Consider the following 22,791-nt stretch of genomic DNA (forward strand, 5'->3'; position numbering starts at 1 on the left):
TCCGGGGCAATCACTACGCATCCTCAGACAAGACTTCCTCTCCGACGGGCCCGTTGAATTCTGGGGGTTGTAGTAATTCTTTGAGAGAGGGTCTTTGGCGACTCGGGCTGTGGAACCGGAACTTTTAGGATATTCAGTCACCGTACAAAAGACGATTTTTCTCTGACTCAGTCAGCCAGTCAATCCCCAGCCGACGGTGACGTCTCTGGTAGCTAGGTAGATTCTCTCAGGGTCAGCCCTCTGGAGGTGGACCGCGCGCCCCCTAGAGCCTGGATCTGCTCTCTTCCCTGTGGCCCCACTTTGGCCAAGCTCAGGTAGGAACTCGGCCTAGACCGCGGAGGATGCAGCAGGTCTGGCCATGACCACGGAGTGGGCATGAGGGATGTTTCTGTCCCATGTGTGACCACTCCGCTCGCAGGCGACGTGATAAAGCCCCAAAGAATCTCCGGGAAGGAGGGAGGGGGGTACCACTTGGGGGAAGAGGGGGTGCGTTGGGGAGTGGGGAGTGACTGGGTTATGGAGGAGGGCTTTATTTTTTTTCCCTTTTTCCTGCCGCTTGAGTGAAAACATACACGCAATGATAAAACCACAGCGTACGCACTGCCACATGCACTGAAGCACCCTTCCCAACTCGTTTCTGGAAAAACGCTTTATTGGGTAGACAAGTAGGCCTGATTAGAAGGCCTCAAATTCAATTAACTGTGGAGTGAACAAAAGTAGGCAAAAGTGTTTGTCTAACAAGGTCGCAGCTGCAGCTGAGGGAAGGGAGCCGTCTTTCTGCCCACACTTTGACTTCCTGGATTCAGTCAGTGCTCCCCACCTGAGCCCAGCCAGATGTGGGGTGACTGTGCTCCTCACTCCCAGTGCCTGATCCAGGCAGCTCTGCCATTCGCTGGTAAGAAAATGAATTCTCAAAGGCTGGAGACTGAAAGGAGCCTGCCTCCCTGGTTTGCTCAGGATTACGGGAGGGTTAACTTAATGCTGGCCACAGCTACGATGTGCCAGGTGCTGCTGCCACACAGGAAGCTGAGACCCTCAGCTGGAGGCACTGAGGCCCTCGGGGACTATTTATAAACCCAGGGCCCAGGCTGCTGACCTGTGACATTCCCCCACTGCCACCCCATCCTGGAGCAAGGCCCAGTCCTCTGCCTCCTCCCCTTCCTGTTCTTCCCTCACCCCAAGGGATAGAGTGGTTTTCATTTTTTTCCTCCTTGAGTTTCCCAGCTCTTGTGGGACTAATATATACCTCGTGACAAGGCCTTCAGATGACACAGGAGAGCTGGCCTTGGAATGTCAGGACCCGCCAACATGGGGACCTGCTCACCCTCCCTACCCTTGATCAGCCTTTGGGCCAGTCTCGGGCTAATGGGTCTCTAGATACAGGCGCTGCTTAGCCTCACTGGCTGCTCTGCAGGCAGTTGAGAAATAGGTACAGGGTTTGGGAGAAGGAAAGGGGTGGAGCCAATCCTGGGGAGATAGCAGGAGGAGGGACCCAGCTAAAACCTCCTTCCCTCCTCCCCCGCAACACACTAGGGCTCCTAAGAAGGGAGGCAGGGTAAATACAAAGGTCACAGGGAGCTGAGCGATCTGAGCCTGCTATGAAAAGGTGTAGCTCTGTCAGCAGATTAAGTTCCTGCTCCCCAAAGAGGGTGCTGGCAGGGAGGGTAAGGGAAGGCTCCGAAAGGTCATGCACGGTGGGGAGGAGCTGGCCAAGAACTAGGAATGAGGAAATCCATGGGGAGAATAAAAGGCCCCGGGCCAGAGATGCCAGCTTGGCAGAAACTCTGGTGCCAGGGCAGCCAGGGGAGGTGGGGGAGGGAATGACCAGAGGTTTCTGAGGACGCAGATATTGCTAGGAGAAGCTGGGAGGGCAAGGGTGTCGAGATCTTTGTGTTTTGTTAACAAACACTGAGATCCATTAATGCTGTGTGGGGGCTGGCAGAGGTCAGAGCAAAGGTCCCTATGTCAGCTCAAAAGCCCAGACCCTCCCTGGCAGCCCTTACCTCATAGCTCTTTAGCTACTATTTAACTGGGCTTGGGGAAAGGATTCCTGTTCTGTGTGAGGCAGCAGTGGATAGCCCTTGTCTCGCCTCCCTCTCTCTCCACCGTCTGCTCCACCACACACACCCAGGCAGGCAGCACTGGGGCTTCCCCGAGGACAGGGAGAAAGCCCTACATCTGGAGAGGGACAGAGCATCTCCATTTCTGGTGAGATGTGGTGGCAAGAGGCTGCAGCGACTTGGTGGTTCAGGGTCTCCAGGCAGGTAGCTGGACCCCACAGCTTCCTGTCCTCCAGTGAAAAGCTGAGCAGAGGCTGCTCCGTGGGGAGTCCCGGAGATCCCCGTGGCCAGGTACCCAAGCTTCTGCCTGTTTCCACTGGGGTAAAGAAGCTGCCTGGCCTGGGCCACAGCCCCGCTCACATATGTTCTGGATGATTCTGCAGGCAGCGGATGAATTCCCCCACAGGCTGGCTCTCGTAGCATACCCTGTACACAGCCATGAACAGGGGGAACCTAGAACAGGGAAGGAGAGACCCAGCTCAGCCTCTTGATGTGCCCTCTACCCCCCACTCCTCATCTACCTCTGAACCTTCCACTCTCCTACTCTCCCGTCTTTGAGTTCAGACGGACTCTGGAGCTCTTAATTTCCAATTGCTGACAATTTGAACTTCCTAGCCCTGGGTTTTACGGTCAGGTTGTTAATTGCCTTGTTCCCTATCGTATTGAATTTGCTGGCATGATTCCCTGGCACTGTTTTATTCCAACTGGACAAGCCACTTTCTGAGCCTCAATATCATCACCTGTAAAATGGGGGCAATATAACAACATAGTAAAGAAGTGACCATGTATTCTGTGAAGGTGCTCAATAAATGCCAATTTCTTTCTCATCCTCTTGCCCAGGCTGTTGCTTTACCAGGAAGCATTACCCTGACCTGCCATGAGCTGATTTTCTGAACCTGTTTCATACTCTCTTATTCCAGGATTCTTTCTCAGACCAACAGAGCTCTGCTCTGATCAGCCATCACCCCTACTGTCTTTGTGCTCCATGGAAAACAGCACCTTGAAGCAGAGACTGCCCTCCTCACACCTCAGCACTCAGGACAGTATTCAGGGAACAGGAGGTTGGCTTCGGGGGAGTCAGGTGAGCTCATTCCTGCTGCTCCAGAGCTCCCGCCCCCATAGCAGAGGACAGGAAGGAAGGGATAGAGGGAGGCCATGCAGAGGGGTCAAAGCAATGTGGTACAATGAGCATGAGACTGGAAGGAGCTCCCAAGACATGAGCTAGCTGGGGACAGTGGGCGTACCAGACTCTCCAAGCCCGTCTCTGTATCTGTTAACATAAGAGAACAGTTCCTCTCTGCCCACTTCACAGATTGAGGAGGGTTCAGGCAGATGATGAACAGGGAGAGAACTTCTGGCTGTGGTTCCCTCCACCCGTGAGGTGGTGGCAGACACTTACTTATCCACCAGGCCCTTGTGCTGGAGGATGCTGTGCAGCTCCCGGGCTGTCTGGGGCCCCTGCAGCTTCTGCCCATTCAGCATCTCTTTCTCCAGCTGCTCAATGGACTGTGAAGGAAACAGGATGGGTGAATGGAAATGGGAGAGGAGGGTTGTCAGTGTGAGGTGGAGAGTCTGGGGCTCAGATGACAGGTGGGGGTCTTAGGAGGAAAGAAAGGCCGGGAATGGTCACAACAAACTTCATGTTTGTGCTCAAGCCAAGTTCCTCTATAGTGGCTCCTACAAGGCCCCCCCTCTGTTCTCCATTCTCCCCAGAGCCCACCTTTCCGGTGCGGGCGAAGGCCTCGGCCACCTTGCGGTTCCGCCCTCCGTAGCAGGTGGTGATGAGGTCAGCGACACCGCAGCTCTCCAGGAAGGTGGCAGAGGACACAGGGCCCCTGCAGAAGAGCTTGGCGAAGGCGATCATCTCCATGAGGCCCAGGCGGATCACTGCTGCCTTGGTGTTGTCGCCGAAGCCCAGCCCATCGCAGAAGCCAGCTCCGACGGCCACCACGTTCTTTGGGGAGTGCAATCCCAGGTGAGAAGGGATCCCCCTCCTACAGGCCCACCCTCCTGGATCCCTCAGCACCTGCCTCCTGCTCCTTCCATCAGCCATGAGAGGCCCACTGAATGAGTGACGTATAGTGGACGGGTTCCTTAGCTAGTCCTACCACTTGGTTTTCCCATCTGCAGTACCCCCTTCTTTTAGCCTGGGCTTGTGCTTCCTGGCTCCCCAACTCTGCTCCATATTCCATCCTTGAGGACATTTACTGAAAACCAGTCTTCTGCCCAGCTGGCCCTCCCATCCCCGACTATTCCTCATGTCCACCGTTCTGGCCATCCGTTTGTCTCGGGGTTCTGGATGTCTGGTCTCCCATTAGCCTGGGTGCTCCCCCAGGGCATCTCCTCTTCCCCTTGGACCAGCCCCTGAAGCCAAGGACAGGGAGGTCCCACAAGAGGCTATAGAGAGAAAGGAAGGAGCGGCTCCAATGTCTGATGGTGAATAACCATCAAGCCTGAATCGCTAAATGACCCTGCCCTTGCTCCTGCAGTTTCTCCTACGTGTATGGGACTTGGGGGCAACAGGAGCAACTGCGCGTGAGCGGGAACCTGAAGGACAGTAACCTCGGAGAGCTAAGCCCGGCCGTCCTCAGGACCGTCACCCCCCACCCCAAGAGCTGCCGTGCACCCCTCTCACCTTTAAGGCCCCACAGATCTCTACTGTGTCAACCTCTGGCACCACTGTGATGCGGAAATTCGGTGTCTGCATCAGCTCTTTCAGAAGCTGTCCCTGCGCCAAGTCCTTGCAGCCTAAAGTGGGGAGGGGCAAGGCTTCAAGGGGGGCTCTGGACTCCGTCCCATACCTGCCCTAAGCAGGACCTGTGACCTTCTGCCTGGGGGTGTCTCAGCCCTCCCTCCCCTCTGATGCTGGGGTCTCCTTCCTCTGTCTGCCTTAAGGGAGCTGGCTAAGTGGGGTGGGGGAGAGAGCGTGGGGAGGGGATGTAACTGGAGCTGCACTGGTATGGGGGGGCTCTCACCAATGGTTGTCTCACAGAACTTCTCATCAGCCACCTCGTTGGCAATGTTGGCCCCCATCAGCACACTCATGGGGATGCCCAGGTGCTCCCCAATCACTTCAGAGATGAGCTTCAGCCCGTTGGGGCCCTCGTCTACCCCCTGGGCACAGGATGGAGCTCAGGCCAGGTGCCCTTTATGCCCAACTGAGGGCTTCCCACCCAGAAATCCTGCCCCTTCCGAGTCCACTCTTCATCAGTGTCCCCAAAGGTCCTGTCCCATTCCAAACCAGCCACAGCTTGCCGTCAGGAGGGTAGATGGCAAGTGAAAATGAGTCCATCTGAAAACTCCTTCCACATACCCTCCACCGATCTACTTCTCCAAGGCAATGTATCCCCTCCACATGCCTGAACAATCTATTCCTGAGGACTCCAAACCAGCTGCCACCCCAGCCATTGCTCCAAACCAACTTCCCTTTTGCACTTCTCTAACCAGCCTGTTGCTCACACGCCCCAAGCATTCCTGGTCCACCTCCCAAACTCCCCATAACATCTGCCGACAAACCGATCTCTTGTCTGTTCTCCAATCAACGGCCCCCAGCATCTGACTGTCTCTCAGGCCTCTCCAAAGGCAACTCCTTCCCCCTCTCTAGAAAACTCCTGGCCTACTTTTGCCACTTTCTCTTCTCCTCACTTAGCCCACCCTGAGCCCCACAACAGATAGCTGCACCCCCACCCACATGAAGGTGTCCCTGGCACCTTAATGAGAGATATCCCAATGGCGTTTGCCTTCAGGTGGCCCTTGAGCTGGGCACAGATCTTGCTGATGAACTGATGGGGCACCACAAAGATCAGGATGTCAGCATCTGCTGTAGCCTGGACCACGTCCGGGACGGCCACCTGTGGGGCGACAAGTGCGCCTGGGCCTGGTGGGCTTCTGCCCCCATGCAGCCCCCACTGAGATCTAAAAGCCAAACAGTGAGGCAGGTGGGGAAAAGGAAGGGCCATTTGGGGACTGAATCTGGAAGGGCTGAATTTGGAGGAATGACATTGTTCCTTCCCCTGAGCCATCACTCCCTCTCAGCTCCAGCCGTCCTGGGCTCTGGACTCCTGGAAACCTCCTCCAGCACTCTCCTAGCCCTTGGCTGGGGGACAGTTTGGGAGGCCAAAGGAGGCCTGGGCTTGGCAGAAGGAAGAGGCCAAGTAATTTCATCACTCTGCTCCTCAAGGGCCCTAACTAGGAAGGGAGAGCCCTAGTCCTCCTGCTATCTTCTCTGCTGTAGGAGCACGCCACATGGATTTGCCCAAAGACCTTAAGTCCAAGGAGCAGCTTCATTGCTAATAACCCAGTGAATGAGTAACAAGGTTAGAGCCTGAGGCAAACACCACCTGGACCCCAGTTCTGGGAGCCTGAGAACCTGCCTTTGGTTGCCATGGAAACCAACTTCCTTTCCCTCCCTTAAAAGCCTGGGAGCCCATAAATGGGTGAGTGGTGGGTATTTAGGTTTTCCTCAGGTCCAGTAAGTGCCCTTTGGAGGCTGTGCTTTAGAGTTCCGTGTCTGAATCAGCCCTCCGGAGACACTGCCCAAGTCCACATGGCACCTGCAGTGCCCCCCCCCCCTCAGCACGAAGCACCCCTCCACTTCCCTCTCCCTTCCTTGCAGGTTACTGGGGCTTACCACGTTGGGGGGCAGCTTGTGCCCTGGCAGGTATTTGACATTCTCATGCTGTGTGTTGATGATCTCTGTCAGCTTTCTGCCCCCAACGTCTTCCTCAAACACCCACATGGTCACCCGTGGGTCAAAGCGTGCCAGCTGGGCTGCATTGCCACCCACGATCTTGGCGATGGCTGAGCCCCTGGCAGGAGGGGGAGCACAGAAAGTGGAGGAGTGGGGGCGTGCGGGAGGAATATTGGCAGGGGAGGGGCAGTGTTCCATCTCAGGATATCACAGCAGCCCCCCAGGTTATTTACTAACTACCTTCCTTGTCACCCCCACCTGTGACAGTGTGTCCCTAATGAGACTCAGTCTACCTCACACTTGGATGCTAGAGAAGGGTCCCAGCTGTTTGATCTCCCCACTGCCCCAAACCCAAGCAGCTTTTTGGGCAGGGAGCTCTCTGGAGGCTCCTTTCCTGTGGCGAGCAGGTGCAGCTGCCACGGGGGGCAGGGGCCAGGAAAGGGTTGGGCATCATCTGTCTTTCGGGGGTAGGCACAGAAGATAGCAGCAGGGGTGGGAGAGGAACAAGAGAGTATTGCCTACCCACTGCCTGCCTCCTGCCCACCAAGCCTCCCTCCCTAACCCCCTGTGTACTTGGGGGAATCCCCCCTGCCTCCTCATGCCCCTTGACAGCCGCTTACCAGTTGCCTGAGCCTACAATGCAGACTTTCTTGCCAGCCATGGTGCCGCTCTTCTGCCTGAGCCGCTCAGTGCCACACTCCCCAGCTCCTCTGCCGGCTGGGAGCATATAACTCCGCCACACGTGGGTGCAGCCAAGCCCCGCCCTCCGGGGGTGGGTGGGGAAGCGGGCGCCCAGGGAGACAGCCTGGCAGAGCCAGGGAAATGGGAGAAAAGAGTAGAGACAGGTGGGGAACAGGATTGGGGCAGAGACCAGGCCCCACTTTTCCTCTTAGGTTTGCCAGCTGCCGGTGCTGGCGAGCTTCTATCCTCGGCCCCCGCCCGGTTCCCCCCACCCCTCCTGCAACGGTCTCATTTTGAGGTCGGCCAAGAAATAGCCCAGATAAGAAGCCAGTAACTGGCCCTCCTCACTCCCTTCTGACTCCCAGCACTGGAATAAATTGTATGCAGCCCTATGTATATTTGTTCCCTTAGGAACAAAGCTCCAGATAGAGGAATGCTTTCTTTTCCGAAGTATATGCCTTGCATATCCTCCCAGGACCCCCCAAACTGCTGCAGTTTTGTCCTGTAGCAATGACAGGGCCCATACATATATCACTGGCCCCATACTAGCTCCACTACAGGGCTGTGGGTAAGTGGGGTGGTGGGTGTGGCCTCACTTTTAAAGCCAAGACCCCACATGAGAGGTAAAGACCTGCTTTGAGGACAACCAGCCCAAGGATAAGAGGAGACTCCAGGAGCCCCGAGAGACAGGACCATCTGTTACCCACAGTGGTCATCTCAGGGACTCACCAGTGGGACTCTCCTCACCTCAAAAGGATCCCCACCTAAATGTCTTCCAGGAAGGGAGGGTGGAAAAGGTCAAAGAGTCTCTGATGCCAAGTGGCCCAAATTCTTTTGCAGACTCTGGGCTTGAAGAAAAGAACAGGAGAGACAGGAAGGCGGCCAGAGTGTTCCGTCCTTGAGAGGCTTCCAGCATCCTTCAGTTCTTCCTTGCGTTTCTGAATGAACACACTGGGGGCTCCCTCAGGTTAGTGGCTAGTTTGCAGACACTAGAAATGGGGAGGCAGGACCTGGGGCTGCTGTGGCCTCTGTGGAGCTTGGTGGTCTCAGATGCTGTAACTGAGAGTAAATGCGATGTGTGACTTTGTGGGGAGGGGAAGGGGGCCAATGGAAGGAGCACATTCAGCAAGTCAGGGCTTTCCATTGCCTGTAGCCATCTGTTGGACTAAGAGCAGGAACTCTGGTTTCTAGGTTGATCCCGAGAGTAAGGCAAAGGGCCCTACCACTCCAGCTGTCCGTGCACCTTGGCCCATAGGGCAGAGACCACTGTGTGCTCACGTGCTGACTTCCTGGCCTGGCAGACTGTTAAGTGGGTGTTTTCGGTCCCCTGGGCTGCTGCTGGTCGGCAAGTGATAAGCACTGGGCCAGAGGGGAGTCTGTATGCAACCACTGGGTAAGTGGATGCAAGGTCAAGCCTGGGGAGCAGTGGTTTTCTAAGTTCTAGGGACTGCTCAGGGAAAGCCCACCACATTCTCCTTCTATGGCCAGAGAATTCCCATAAGGGAATATACATGAAATTGGTAGCTGTTTCCCTTAGGAACAAAGTTCCACCTACTACAGAGCCAGCCTCCCACAAATCACACCAGTATTGCGCTGGCACTGAGACAAAGGCACCAATGCCAGGCTGCCAGCTGGGAGCACTGAGTATGGGTGATGGGAGAGAATGCCTCTGTCCCTAGCACATACGATAGGAACCCCAAATAGATGTTTACTCATAAAATAACCCCCTTGTTTTTGCCTAAATGCTTCCATCTCTTATGCCCTAAAATAATCTCAAGTAGTATGGAGACAAAGAATTTGTTCGTTTATATAGGAATAGTGTGCCGAGATCCAGAATTGGCTTGTCACTGGAAGTTACCTGTACCAATAGAGCTCTTTTCCCAAGAGCAAACTAGATTATTTGCTTGGAATTAATAAGGGTTCACCAGCCATTCATTACACACGTAATTAGCCAGGGTAGAAACAGCTGCCACTCAATGTCCTTGACATCAATTTTTTCCACTCCCACCATCCACACACTTTTCCCTCTGCTTTCCCTACTCAACTCTGGTAAACCCTTAAGTTCCAGACTGGGAACAGCAGTTGCCTCCTTGGTGGGTTTGACTGCACGCAGGCAGTACTTGAGTGTTCCCATCCAGAGGCAGAGGATAACCTTGTAACTATAACTTGCCAACGTGGCTGCACTCCGCCTGTGTTCTAAACCACCTTCTTGGGTAGCACCAAGCGGCATAATGGCACAGAGGAAAGTAACGAGCCACTGGGGGTGGAGGGGGGGACAGGCGCATGATGGGAACCACTCTGCGAATGGGACTGTCCTGAGCCAAGTCCTCCCAGCTCTGCCTGAGAGGCTGGTTGTCTAGTGGGGGGATGACAACACAGCAAGACCTTCCATGCAGGTCATTAGGGCTGAAATCACTCAGGGCAATGAAAGTGGACCTTAAAGAATGGCAGGCACAGAGAACAAAAATGTTTTTAACTGTGCAGGCCCTGGCCAGGATCTAGATAGGAGCCCTGAGAAGCAGGCCTTTAGAGGAAGCTCAGGGTCATCTAGCCTGAGGGACCACAGGTACCCAAGGCCAGTGCACTGGGCCAGCACACTCGAGCCCTGGGAGCTCAGGACAAGGGAGTAGAAGGCAGGGCCACTGTCTTCTTAGTACCTTCCCAACAGGAGGTGGGGGCAGGACTGTCAGACCCCATGATAAAACCCAGTAATCCCACCAGCAGCAGCGAGCCCTGAAGTGAGGACCTGAGGTGTACGCGGTAGAAACCTCATTTTCCACCATCTCCCCAGCGCCTAGCACCACAGCTGGCCCACAGCGGGTGCTCCATAGTTGTCAAATACAATGAACGAGCACCATAAGCATGGCTAACGGTATTGGAGGAGCAAGAGCTCAGGGAAGGGCTGTCCCTTGGTAGGTAGAGGGACTCATCCTTCAGAAGATTCTTTTATTAAAACTGGGTGACATCGATAAGGGGACAGTACAAAAAAAATTTTGGTCCATGAAAAAAAACAATAATTCAGCTAATAAAAAGTTATCTTCAACAGAGACACTGTGTAGGAGTCTGAGCTTCCTTCTCATGGTTCCAGCTCCCAGGACAGAGGCTGTCCAGTATCGCTATGGGGAAGAAGCTTTCAAGGGAGGGGTAGGACAATGGCAGTTAGGGGAAGATGGGGAGCAAATTCTGCCGTCCCCAGTGTGGAACAGGCAGGGATCGGGGAGCGTGCTCGCAGGAGCCTGAGGAGGGGGTGGGGAAGCAGGGGCTTTGTCAGTTCTGTGGGTGTAGAGCCCTTGCTGAACGGAATTCCCCTTCTGTGCCCAGCTGTCTCCCACCCTGCTGTTGAGTCTGCGAGCCTGGGATATGCTAACTCGGGGTGCTACAACCTGGAAGAATCTGCAGCTCTCCTGGAAAGATGGAAAACCATCTCAGTTCCAAGGGGCCAAGATCACAAAGTCCTGCTGCTACCTGAGGGGTCTGAAGCTTTGAGGGCAGGGGCTGGGGAGTGAATCCTGTGAGGCAGGGAGGGGGCGGAGTCACAAGCCAGATCAGAGCTCTTCTCCAGCCCTAGGCGCTTTCACTCCTCAGTGCCCAGGAGTCACCAGTGGGTGTCAACTGGGCAGACAAGGGACAGGAAGACGGGGATGGCCCAGGGCTTTTACCCGTTTGATTTTAGGCCTGTTTCTCCAAGAAGGGATGAGGGAAGCAGGGTGGAGTGAATGAATGAGTCACACTTCCAAACAACAGCCGGAAGGCTGGCAATGACAGTACCCCAGGTTAGAACTCTGGGGCTCTGACAGGGAAAGGCAAGACTCCCCCAACCCAAATGCCCTGGGTTAGGACAGATAGGAGGGAATCCTAAAAGGAGCAGCTATAGGGAGTGTGATGGGAGGGAGCAATCGTTAAAAGAACAAACTCCAATACTGATGTGGACCCCCTATGAGGGAGGAAGAGAAGCACTGAGAAGGCGGCCAACCCAATTGCGACGGACTGGCCCGGGCCCCCGTAGAGCCAGGGTCCCTTTAGTGCTAGAGGGCAACCTGTGAAGGGACAGTTTGTTCCAAACCTGTGGAGGGAAGGAAGGAAATTGGATTCTGTTACCAGGAAAGCCAAGATCAACTAGCTTATAGAGTGCCCCACGCCTGAGTCTCGGAGAAGGGACTGAAGCTCCCAACTCCTGCATCTCTGAAGGGCAGGATCAGTGAGTGTAGCTGGTCCCTGTGAAGACCACGTGGCCTGAGGCCCAATCCATTCAATGCACTGATTACCACTACAGGTTCTCTCTCTAATACTATCTAGAGGTCCTATGGAGACCAGGGGAGGGTAGAGGCACATGGGAACTTTGTGGGGCAAAGTGAAGCTGGAGGGTGGGAAGGGATGGGGTGGGAGAAGAGGGTAATAGGTGTCTTGTGAGACAGAAATGTGAGACCCTCTTCCTTCTGGTGTTGTCCTTGAACCAACAGCATCCCCTGGAAGGCCCCAAGCAAAACCAAGGCAGGTGCTATGAGGCAGGCAGCACAGGGCTCAAATAAAGAATCGGTGCAACCAAATCAGGGCCGTGGGAGAGGCCCTATGTATTTCGGATCCCCAGGGCTTGCTCTAATTCTTGTCGTCTCTGCTGCACCTATGGAGAAAACAGTGGAAGGAGTGGAGTTGGTGGCTAATATCACTGACCCCTTGCCTTGTGTCAGTCTCCCCGTGCTGCCCGGCGCCTACCTTGGAGTAGAAGTATCGGCACACGGCCTCCTGGGCCCAAGGCTGGAAGTAGAACTCAGCTCGGCGCTCTTCCTCTGGGTTACCCACCACATCGGTCATGGTCTGAGAGAGATGGTGGGGGGGGAGAGAGACAATAGACTTTTTCCTTCTTTCATGCCTGTCATGGACTGAACTGTATCCCCGCAAATGTGTTGAAATCCTAACCACCCAGTACCTGTGAAGATGACCTTATTTGGAAATAGGGTCTCTGAGAATGATCAAGTTAAGGTGAGGTCATTAGGGTGGGCCTTACCCTTTATAACTGGTTTCCTTAGAAAAAGGGGAAACTTGGACACAGAGACAGGCATGCACAGAGGGAAGCTGATGTGAACACAAATGGAGAACAGCATCTGCAGCCTGAGGCTACCTCAAGCTGGGAAGAGAGGCCTGGAACAGACCCTCTGCCCTCAGAAGGAACGGAAGTCTATGGACACCTTGATTTGAGACTTCTGTCTCCAGAACTGTGAAACAATACATTTCTGTTGTTTATGCCACCCCGTCGGTGGTACCTGGCTACGGCAGCCCTAGCAAACTATGAATCAATACAACACCCAAAGTCCCCCTGCTATCAAGTCACTGCCTTGCTCAGGCATCCTTCTGGCTCCCTGGGGCCCTTACTCCACTGCTCAGCCGCTATAACTGTAGTCAGTCACCACACGATAGACTGGAACTAAGGGCACATTTCACACATCCTGTGTTCATTCCTACCTTCTTGCCTGAGGTTCTGCTGCTCCCCTCTCTGGAAAATACCTCAAATCCCAAATTTTCCATGAAGCCTGTCCCAACTCTTTAAGCCTCATGGATCTTTCTTCTCTGAATTATGTTATCGATACTGGCAAGTTCCACTAATGTCTGGTTTACTACATTTTAAAAATCATATTAGCCTAGTTTTCCAAAACCGAATGAAAGTTGCTTTGAAGAAGAGATGAAGTTTTCCACTCTGTATCCCCTACAATATGGCGCACGGTGCCAGCGTAGTAAGTACTAGATAAACATTTGACAGTTGCACCTCCATTTCCCTACTTAATTGTAAAATGGACCCTGGAATATGCTAAAGATAATCTGGTCCCTCACTTACCCCTCTGGCTCTTCTATCAGATGCCACAGAAATAAAGCAAATAAAAGCTTCACGGGCCTAACTCCCTTGGCCTCTTCCCCAGGTATCTTTACCTTGAGGTCCCGGCACTGGGACTGCAGCCAGTCGTTAATGAAACCCTGAGGGTCTCTGGCAAAGCTCAGCATGAACTCCCGCTGGGTCTTCAACTGATTGATAGTTTCTATTGTCTCGTGGATCTGAAAGGAAGAAGGAAGCTCATAACGTTTTCAAACTGCGGAAATACAAACTCTAATGGCAGACAGGGCCTGACAGCCCCGTGTGACACTCCCAACCTGGGTAGCGTGCTGCCCAGACACGACACTACTGCCCAGAGCACTCGGCATTCTCTCAGCAGGTAATCTGCAGTGACTCTATACACCCCATGTGAGAAGAGTTTTCCTTTTAGTCTCCAATGTCCATTCTGGGTGAAGCTACACGGTGAATACTTAATCCAAAGCACAAATGGGCACAAAGACACTCTGAAGCAGGAAAGACGTGACACAGAGGGCTGTTTCAAAAACTATGGTCTGTGGGGTTTTTTCCTCCGTCCTCTTCTCTTTGCATTCTCCAAACTCTTCCTGGCAATTTCACCTACTTATATGTCTTCCGTTACCACTGACAGGGTGATGAGTCCCCAATCTGCAAACCAGAATCCATTTCCGAAATTCCAACCAATCCAACTGCCTGACATCTCCATGCACCTTAACTACCTTTCCCCCAACACTTGCTTCTCCTGTTCCCAACCTGAGTGAATACTACTATCCACCCAAACTAGAAACCTGAGTTATCATATGCCGCCTTCTCCCTCACACCTCACCTCCACCATCCCCATCTAACCAGCATCCAATAACCTTCAATTCCACTTTTTTTTTTCAATTTTATTGGGGAACAGTGTGTTTCTCCAGGGGCCATGAGCTTGAAGTCATTGTCCTTTCAGTCTAGTTGTGGAGGGCGCAGCTCAGCTCCAGGTCCAGTTGCCGTTTTCAATCTTTAGTTGCAGGGGGGCACACAGCCCACCATCCCATGTGGGAACTGAACCGGCAACCTTGTTGTTGAGAGCTTGCACTCTAACCCACTGAGCCATCCAGCCACCCCTCCGGAAGCTCAGCAGCAGCTTGCCTTCAATCTAGTTGTGGAGGGCGCAGCTCACTGGCCCATGTGGGAATCGAACCGGCAACCCTGTTGTTCAGAGCTCGCCCTCTAACCAACGGAGCCATCCGGCCGCCCCGTCAATTCCACTTTGACACATCTCAAATCTGTCTGCTTACTTCCATCCTCACTGTCAGCACCGTAAGTTTAGGCCCCCACGTAGCTCACATGCATCACCGCACAGGCCTACTAACTGGGCTTCCTGCCTGCAACTCTACCCCTTACAGGCTGCTCTCCACCTTCCTGCCAGTGAGCCTTCAGAGTGCAAACAGCATCAGCCCCTGGTCCTCAGGACAGAGTATTAACAGGTGCTCCCTGCATTACAGTTTCTTCAGGAGTGGGCTCCTGCTTTCCTATCCAGTTTCCTTTCCCCAAACGTCCCATCCCCGGCACCCTGTGCTGTATCTAGCACACTAAACTGCTTGTACTTCTTGAACATACCAGACTCTCTCTCATCTTTGGACCTTTACGTATACTGTTCCCTCTTTCTGGGATGTCCTCTGCCTCCCACACCCCTAAGCGCCACTCTCCTTTCTCTCCTTTTGTTAACTCCCACTCTGTCCCTCAAGATTTAGCTGGGGCATCAACTCTTCCACGAAAGCCTCCCTGCTCTCTTTTTGGCTTTACTTGTAAGAACTATGTCTAATTTTAAAGATAACAGTAAGATGCTAACAACTATAGCAGCAGTTACCATTTGTTTTTATGTGCTAGATACAATGTCGTATCTTTACATACATTGTCTCATTTCATCCTCACAGCAACCTTATAAATACGGTCTTCATTTCATAGATCAGAAACTGAGGCTCAAAGTTATTAAAAGGTATAGGCAAAATCAGAACTCATGTACATCTGGCTCCAACAAGCACCAAGCACAGTGCCTGGCATATACTTAGACTGGATGTCAATATATTTTGAATGAATACCAAGAATCAAAAGGCAGCCTAGAAGCTGTGAAAGAGAGCTGGTGGCACCCAAACTACCCAGAGAAGAGGTGTCTACCTTGTTGTCCAGAGTAGCAATCTCCTGCTGGCTGGCAGTAGACAGCAGAAAAGAATTCATCTGGGTCTTCAAAGTATCATCCACTTCCACATCAATGTCGTAACAAGCTGTCTTTTTCTGATCATTCGGATCAACACTGGGGAGGAAACCAAAGGGGCCTGGTAAAGGGCTTGTCCCCTAAGGCCTAATCACACAGGGTCAAAAAGATGGCCGAAGAACGATGGGAAAGGAGTTGATTGCAAAAGAGCACAAGAAAACTTTTGGGTGTGACAGAAACATTCTGTAACTTTCTTGCAGTGGTAGCTACAGGGGTGTATTCATTCGCCAAAATTCATCAAACTATACTTTAAACACGTGTGATTTATTACGTATAAACCTCTATAAAATTGACTTTTTTAAAAAGTCAATGGTAAAAATTCAAGTGGTACAAAAGACATTCAGTGAAAAGTTTCTCCCTCCCCAAAGAAAACCACTACTGTAGTTTCTCCATTAAACTAAAATTGACTCTGAAAATAAATTCAAATAAAACACACTCCACAAAATAAAACGTGGCCTAATTTTAAGCACAGAAATGCAGGACAGTCCAGCTTCTACTAACCCAATGTATAGATTATAGAAGTGACCACCATCTGAGTGATGGTTCAGGGTCTGAAGAAAGGAAGGCCTTCATTGGAATTAATAAGGAGTAAGGGAAAGAAGGCCGAGAGGCTATAACCAACCACAGGGACACGCTGTTTTGAGGAGGAAGGGCCTTCCTTCACTCCCTATCTGCCTGTCTGCCTTGCTCATTCATCTTTGGAACAAAAAAGCAGACGGAGATAATGGCCTTGGACTCTCAGACTGGAATGTCCTCCCATCCAGAGGAAAGATGGTGGCCCACCACTGATGAGCTAGTAACTGTCTAACAATTGATTCTCCAAAAGAGGAAGGAGGGGAAAAAGCCCTGATTTGTAGCATTGCCCATTTCTGTGGTTTAAATATTACCACTATGGTTGATTTCAAGCTGCCAACATTGTATCACAGATCAAGGAGTTGGGGAGAGAGGTGCAGTTACACGTTATGTAGTATTTCCACCATACAGACACAACAGACATAAGTAACCTCAAAAACACAAATACTAATGAAATAATTAGGAAATGGCAAGTTTTTAAGTATATTGTAACCCTCATTTTATGATAATGTATTTAGTTATAAGCTTATAAATTTAATTTTAAATCCGAGCAGTGTTTAACAGCCTGCTTGCAAAATTCCTGAAACTGACAGCTGGCTTGTGCAAGCTGGTACAAACCAGCTCCAGGACACCACTGCCTCCCAGCCGCATGCTGACCTGATGACATGATTAATGATGATGGGCTCTGGTGGCATAAGCAAGGCATGGAGCCGCTGGGGGATCTCTGAAAACTTCATACGTTGAGACTCAAAGATCTGTGGGAAAGAGGAGAAACAGACAGAAGTTGGCATTTTGGGTACAACTAGTGCTCCAGTGGACTCCAGCAAAAGGGGTCCTTCCCTTACCTGCTGGAGGTACTTGTCACAGGTGACAAACTCCCGTTCGTGAGGGTCCTGGAGCTTGTGGGTCTTAATATATTGCCACAGGGCTTGAATGATCACTGGGCGGGTCTGGGTGTGAATGCCCAAGAGGCGAGCCAACCGAGGGTCTAATTTAAACTGCGGAGGCTGCAGAGAACCAAAGAATATAGAGATAAAGCTCATGAGGGGATCTATATGCATTTTGGGGTGCTTAGCGTGACCAAACATTCAAGTCATTCAACAAGCAGTAATGTAGTGCTTTTTCTGAGACAGAAAAACACTGGGAGGAACGCAGAAATGACTAAGACCCTATCACTATACTTACGGAGCTTAAAGTCTGGCAGCAAATTATCCACAACTGGACTAATCTTTTAAATGTCACACTGCTGATGGGATGTAGCTGTGAAAGCCAGACCCCCTCACATCCCCACAGAATACCTGGTAATCCAGCATCAGTAGGACAGTACAGCGTACATTCACGTCTCCTGGCCGTTTCACCTGGAAGCCATCCGTCTCCTGGGTAGTGGCGGTCCTGTGCCACTACAGAGAGGAAGATGTCAGGGGTGCTCTCCCAGAGGAAGAGCTGGGGTGGGAGGGAAGAGCTTCTGTAATGACTGGATATTCAACTTTGATTACTGAGGCTATTGGAACAGAGCAATAGCATGGGACATTTTTTAAAATTGCATATGGTTTTGGGATTATTGTCCCATTGTGCTTAAGTAGATCAAACTTTTAATTCTGACTGTTCAGGGTCACATCTAAATTAGCCTGAATTCCCCGTGATTTTATCCACAAAATGGATAATACACATGTGCATAGTAAAATAACGTAGCTATCATTTATGGAGTACTTACTACATGCGAGAGCATTCTATGACATTCACTTGGATTATCTCATTAATTCCCACAATATCCATATGAGACAGACATGACTAAACCTATTTTACAAATGAGAAAACTAATGCTTAGAAAGTGAAGTAACTTGCCTAAGGTCAAATAGCCAGTAAGTGGTGGAGCTGGGTTTTGAGCTCTGGTGTATCTGATTCTACAGTCCATACTCTTAGCCACTATGCTCCACTGCTATAAAGTTAAATATATTTACAAATTTCTATTGATTCTATGCCTTATTTCCCTTATTAGATGGTAAAGACCTTCCCATGGCTCTTGGTGGTTGAGGTTAAGGGGCTGCGGCTACACTGGCAAAGAAAGGAGCAGGTTGAGGTCACTTGGAATGTTGGATTGTCTCATGCTGGTTTTGACCGTATCCCAAAGAACACTGCTGCTAACATGGTTTTCAGGACAGAACACTGCATAATCAGGCATTATAATAAAGGGTTCTTGATGATGTGGAATGTGAATCTAAAGAGAGCAGGGACCAAAAGGAAGTCTCAGATCTGTAACGGTAACCTTGGCAAAGACTAGAACCCTCCCTATCAGTTAACCCCCTTAGTTACAGTAAGGAAAAAGTATGAATGGTGTGTGGATAACTATGTGTCACCATTATTAATAAGCAAGATACAGAGATAGCTTGGCATGTACAAGAGGCCTCCATTAGAATTTCCCTTGAAAGTGAGGGCAGCAACCAGAACAGGAACATTCAAAAGGTGGAACAAGTCAAGACTGCCAAGAGCTCCTGTGTCCCAACAGTACGAAGACTAAACAGCTAGTGCCACCTGGAGGTCAATGTGCAAAATACGACGGTGGTACACCTGGGGTAACCCTTTACTTAATACCTCCCCATATCCCTGGACATTCAAGTTTGGCTCCCAAGTCCATCATCCTTCAGGCATAGAGTCAAAGTCTAGAGGGCAGAACTACTCACTTCCACCAGATGGTTGTCTGGCCCATACAGGTCTTTGTCCAGTTCGATCACCAAGGACTTAAAAAAGGAAGAGAACTTCCTCTTTTGCTTGGTGGCATCATATTTGGACAAGGCTGACTAGAGGAAGAAAGAAGAGGTCATGTTAGAAAAGCACAGAATAAATTCCCCAAGACAAAGTCCCATAAAAAAGGAACCCACAACAGCAGTGGGAAAAAACTCAAAAACATCTTTTGAACACCTCTTAGGAGATGACAAAGTAGGTGTCTGTGGGGATTAAACAAGTCACGGTAGCAAGAGAAGAAGCAGCCTATATATATAACATGTATAAGGTCACTGAGTTACCAACTTCATTTACCCAAGGGAAATGAGGCAAGTTAAGCCAAACCAATACACATAACAAAGCGAGTATGAACAGAGAAAGTCTGACTTTAGAGGGGAAATGAATCACAGGCAATAAGCAGCCAGAACAAAAAGAGCTTTATTTGGACAGAATGACACCACCAGCACATGGACTGGACCTATATAGAGAAGGAGGAGGGTCTGACACTGAGCCCTGGTTCTCCTACAAAAATGCATTCAAATTAGCTTGCTTGTGAATAGCTAAAAATAGAGCGCCAAAGAGTGTAAGGGTAAAGTGAGCTTCCCCAAGGAGCTTCTGGGGTGGGAAGCTTAGGGGCTCTCACGTCAGCTAATGCTCCTCACGAAGCAACAAAGGGCCTGTCAGATAAATATATGCCACTTAAACTGTGAGATGTCTCCGATGAAAGTTGGGAAGATGGAGATGCCACAATGGGAAATAAGGACCTTAAGAACTCTGATAAGAAAACATGGCCTCCAACGCTAAGTGCAAACTCACTTGATTTAAAACACGCATTCATATTCATTTTAATTCATTCATTCTCTGTCTCTCTCTCAGAATAATCTGCACATACTGCTAAATTTAACGGCCAGTAGCATCAGGAGTAAGGTAAACAACAAATCAAATCCCAGGACAATATGGTTCTCAATGTGATACCACAATGAGGGCCAAGCTGTGGGAACAACACAAAGAACCATTGTCTTTTAGCACAGGGCATACAGTGACCCTTTCCTTGCAGTTCCCAACAGGAGCTGTGAGCACCAGTCAGGCTTCCTGCCAACCACACAACACTGTTTGTCCCCAGCAGCTCCCACCCTAGACGCCAACCACAGTGGACCTTGAACTCACATCCTCCAGGAGCCGTCCTTCTACCCGAAGCTCCCAGGAAGCCACCGTCCCTTCCCCATCCTCGGCATCTGACTTAGCCGGATTGAAAGTGTTAGAAATGAAAATTCGCAGCTTCCGTTTTTGCTGAGGAAGGCAGAAACAGGATTGATGGTGGGGCTTCAACGGTTTGATGTTGAAGACAGGGTCTCCCCAAGCCCCAAAATTACTCTTAACAGACTGGCTCACTGTCTACCCAGTCCCTGGGGTGGGTGGATGAAGATTCCATCTAGAAGAGGAATACAGGCCATTGGTCTGAGTGCAAGAGCATACACTGAGATGCCAGGTGGACAAAGTCAAGCAAGGTGCCAGGTTCCCAAGGTGGTACAGCAGTTATAGCAAAAACACGGACAGGGTAAATTTCTGGTGCAAGCGATATCAAAAGCCCCTCCCCCTTTATTTGCTATTTTGTTCTTATACTTCTAATATAATTCTCAGTTCGTAGGCGGAAGGGAAAGATGTAATTTAAATGCCAAGGAGAGCTGTGCTGTGCCTTTGATTGCTCATCCTAAGCCTATTGAACGTTCCCAAGTCCTCTCCTTTGGCTCTCTGCCTAGTGCGCTCCTGCGTTACCTTGATGGGACGTTTCAAGGCCTCCTGGATATCGAGCCGTTTCCTCATAATAGTCTGGTCCAGTTTCCTTTCAAAAGCCAAGAGATCCATATAGGCCTGGGATTCTGGTACCAGTTCACGAATCTTAGGAACAGAAAGATACCATGGGGATATAGAGCTGGCCATCTCTATTCTCAAACTCACCACACCCTCAGGAAGACCTACAGCTTGGACTCACCCTTTGAGGTAGAATTTTGTCAGCCATCTTCTTTTTCTTTGCACTGTTTCAAAACAAATACTATTATCAGGTTGGGATGGAACTAGCCAGAACATGAAGACAGGCTGTCAACACCTCCATTTATAGTAAAGTGAAAGGACTGTAAAGCTTCTCTCAAATCAAAGACATACCCCCAACCCCCCAACCAACACGAGGCATTCTCAAGAATAAGCACCATTGGCTGACACAGTACCACTACTTCTTGGTTCATATACTCCCACCACCTGAGTTCCCACAGGCTCCCTCCCTCCCTTCCTTCTCTCCTTCCCCTCCTCCCTGGGGTCATCTTACTTGTGGTTTCGATTTTGGACCGCCTGCTGCTGGACCTGCTGGATCTGCTGAGGCGCAGGTCTCTTGCGGGACTGGTCCATCCCTGACTGAGCCAGGCCAGGTCGGACTGAAGGGTTCCCCCCGTAGCCAGGGGGCCCCATGGAAGGTCCCTGAGGTGTCATTCGGCTGCCTGGTAGCATACCTGGTCTCTACAGAGGGGAGAGGACCCAGAGATGTCATAGCTTCCCCTACTAACCCCACCAAGAAAGAAAAAGTGGGGGATTCTTCAGGTCTTTGAATGAAACAAGGCTGGGGGAGGGGGAGCGGGGCAGTGGAGCACAATGGGAGAAGAGCCCTCTGCCTCTTTGAATTACAGACAACTGGAGCTTCCTCTGCTCCAGTCATGATTCTGTAAGAGAATACAGCCCAAAATCTAAGAGCCAGATTATACTCAAATTCTCCCTAATCTATTTTGTATCTGACACATTGCACATCTCCTCTAGTTCCACATTTACTCAGTACTACCTGGTGCTATCTCCTTGAAAGCTGACCTCAATTTGCCAGCTACCTTGTGTGTGTTCCTCTGGGCACTGGAGCTGCCCAAGCCCTTTTGCATTCCAGCCCTCATCTGCCCACCCTCGGCCCCACTTCGTCCTCCATAGTTCTATACCCTGACTCCCCACGGAAACAATGCCCCTAGGAGCAGGTGGGGATGCTAACTGCCTCCCTTCTTTCCTCCTCACTGCCTCCCCCACCCCCACTCAGGGCCCGAATCCCTCTCAGGGGAGTCCCTCCTACTACTCCCCCCACCGCTGTCACTCCCAGGGCCCCGCTCGGCCCCGCCCCCGGCCCGCGCGCCCCTCCTCCCGCCCCACTCACCGGATAGGCCGCTCCGGGCATCGGGGAGCGGTACAGCCCTTGACCCGGCGCCGGGCCCATTCGCACGGGAGGCCCCGGAGTCCCGCCCGGGCCCAAGGCAGCCGCCGCTCCCGCCCCTCCTGAGGCTCCGGCGCCGCCGCTCGGAGCCACAGACTGGAAACCCGCCCGGGCCGCCATCTTCCCCGGAGCCGCTGCTGCAGCTGCACAAAGAACCGGAACCGGAACTCCCCCCGCCCACCTCGGGCCCCCCACGAGCCCGCTAGTCCTCCCGGCCGGCCGGCCGGCACGGGAGACTCAGGGCAGCGAGACTGTGGGCTAGAGGGGGGCGACTAGCGGAAAAGGGTGCTGACCACTCCCTCCCGCCTTCACGGTCCGGGAAGGCGAAACCATAGAGACGAGCTCTGGGCTAGAGAGGCCCTGCGAGCGGGCGCCCCCAGGCCGACGGGAGGAAGACAGGCCCTGGAAAGGGGCGCCACCGCCACAGACAGACCCAACGTCCTGATGAAGAGGGTGGTGGAATAACTGCTTCATCTTGCGTAGTGCGATCAATTTTCCAAAGCGCTTTGTTTTTCGTTTCCTTCTCTTACTGCTATAAGCCAGGAAGACTGAAGAAAACGTACTGTTTAATCCGTTTTACAAATGGGAAAGCTGAACTGAGTAAGTATATGACTTGGCAAAGGTCAACCAACAAGTGAACAGTAAAATCAAAGCCTAGAATCCAGATCTTCAGGCTCGTAGCCTGGGGCTCATTCCACAGATAAAGTGCCTCAGTAACTAACCTCACGCTAGAAC

At 51.5% G+C, this 22,791-nt stretch overlaps 2 protein-coding genes and 2 long non-coding RNA genes across 15 annotated transcripts in view; 2 read left to right on the forward strand and 2 right to left on the reverse strand.

Annotated features, from left to right (window-relative positions):
- The first annotated feature begins 48 nt into the window (after nt 1–48).
- On the forward strand, nt 49–9,699 carry LOC109443804 (uncharacterized). 2 transcript variants are annotated; one of them, XR_002136749.2, is made up of 4 exons: nt 49–314; nt 2,981–3,141; nt 3,774–4,035; nt 8,272–9,699. It is a non-coding gene; the product is annotated as an uncharacterized LOC109443804 (long non-coding RNA). The 2 variants fall into 2 exon arrangements; XR_012493986.1 differs by lacking the exon at nt 8,272–9,699 and adding an exon at nt 4,550–4,697.
- Nucleotides 632–7,644, reverse strand: GPD1 (glycerol-3-phosphate dehydrogenase 1). Its single transcript, XM_019724606.2, has 8 exons — nt 7,371–7,644; nt 6,691–6,868; nt 5,771–5,911; nt 5,036–5,174; nt 4,696–4,808; nt 3,781–4,014; nt 3,460–3,566; nt 632–2,513 (listed from the first exon to the last, which is right to left on the reverse strand). The coding sequence occupies exons 1-8, from the start codon at nt 7,475–7,477 to the stop codon at nt 2,417–2,419; spliced, it is 1,116 nt and encodes a 371-aa protein (XP_019580165.2). The 5' UTR covers nt 7,478–7,644; the 3' UTR covers nt 632–2,416.
- Nucleotides 9,700–10,363: 664 nt separating the features above from the next.
- Nucleotides 10,364–22,176, reverse strand: SMARCD1 (SWI/SNF related BAF chromatin remodeling complex subunit D1). Of its 2 annotated transcripts, XM_019724604.2 has the most exons (13): nt 22,000–22,176; nt 21,142–21,329; nt 20,812–20,854; nt 20,595–20,717; nt 19,986–20,108; nt 18,779–18,895; nt 17,396–17,497; nt 16,943–17,104; nt 16,755–16,852; nt 15,428–15,563; nt 13,354–13,476; nt 12,145–12,246; nt 10,364–12,052 (listed from the first exon to the last, which is right to left on the reverse strand). In XM_019724604.2, exons 1-13 carry the CDS (start codon nt 22,174–22,176, stop codon nt 11,999–12,001), a joined length of 1,548 nt encoding a protein of 515 aa, XP_019580163.1. In that variant the 3' UTR covers nt 10,364–11,998. The 2 variants fall into 2 exon arrangements, with proteins under 2 accessions (XP_019580163.1, XP_019580164.1); XM_019724605.2 differs by lacking the exon at nt 19,986–20,108.
- A 294-nt stretch (nt 22,177–22,470) lies between these two features.
- Nucleotides 22,471–22,791, forward strand: part of LOC109443803 (uncharacterized) — a 33,473-nt gene continuing 33,152 nt past the window's right edge. For all 10 annotated transcript variants that reach the window (XR_002136746.2, XR_002136743.2, XR_012493982.1 and 7 more), the window contains exon 1: nt 22,471–22,656. This is a non-coding gene — a long non-coding RNA (uncharacterized LOC109443803). The remainder of the gene's footprint in view (nt 22,657–22,791) is intronic.

The sequence above is a fragment of the Rhinolophus sinicus genome, linkage group LG02 (assembly GCF_036562045.2).
Source record: "Rhinolophus sinicus isolate RSC01 linkage group LG02, ASM3656204v1, whole genome shotgun sequence".
Taxonomy (NCBI): Eukaryota; Metazoa; Chordata; class Mammalia; order Chiroptera; family Rhinolophidae; genus Rhinolophus; species Rhinolophus sinicus.

Bases quoted from the DNA above. Each gene is read 5' to 3' on its own strand.
- GPD1 (XM_019724606.2), bottom strand. From the start codon at position 7,477: ATGCTCCCAGCCGGCAGAGGAGCTGGGGAGTGTGGCACTGAGCGGCTC. The intron at 5,912-6,690 runs GTAAGCCCCAGT...GTCGCCCCACAG, and splicing joins ACAAGCTGCCCCCCAACGTG to GTGGCCGTCCCGGACGTGGT. The intron at 2,514-3,459 runs GTAAGTGTCTGC...TCCCTGTTCTAG, and splicing joins CACAAGGGCCTGGTGGATAA to GTTCCCCCTGTTCATGGCTG.
- SMARCD1 (XM_019724604.2), bottom strand. From the start codon at position 22,176: ATGGCGGCCCGGGCGGGTTTCCAGTCTGTGGCTCCGAGCGGCGGCGCC. The intron at 20,109-20,594 runs GTAACGCAGGAG...TGCCTTCCTCAG, and splicing joins CCTTGAAACGTCCCATCAAG to CAAAAACGGAAGCTGCGAAT. The intron at 16,853-16,942 runs GTAAGGGAAGGA...TCTTTCCCACAG, and splicing joins GTGACAAGTACCTCCAGCAG to ATCTTTGAGTCTCAACGTAT.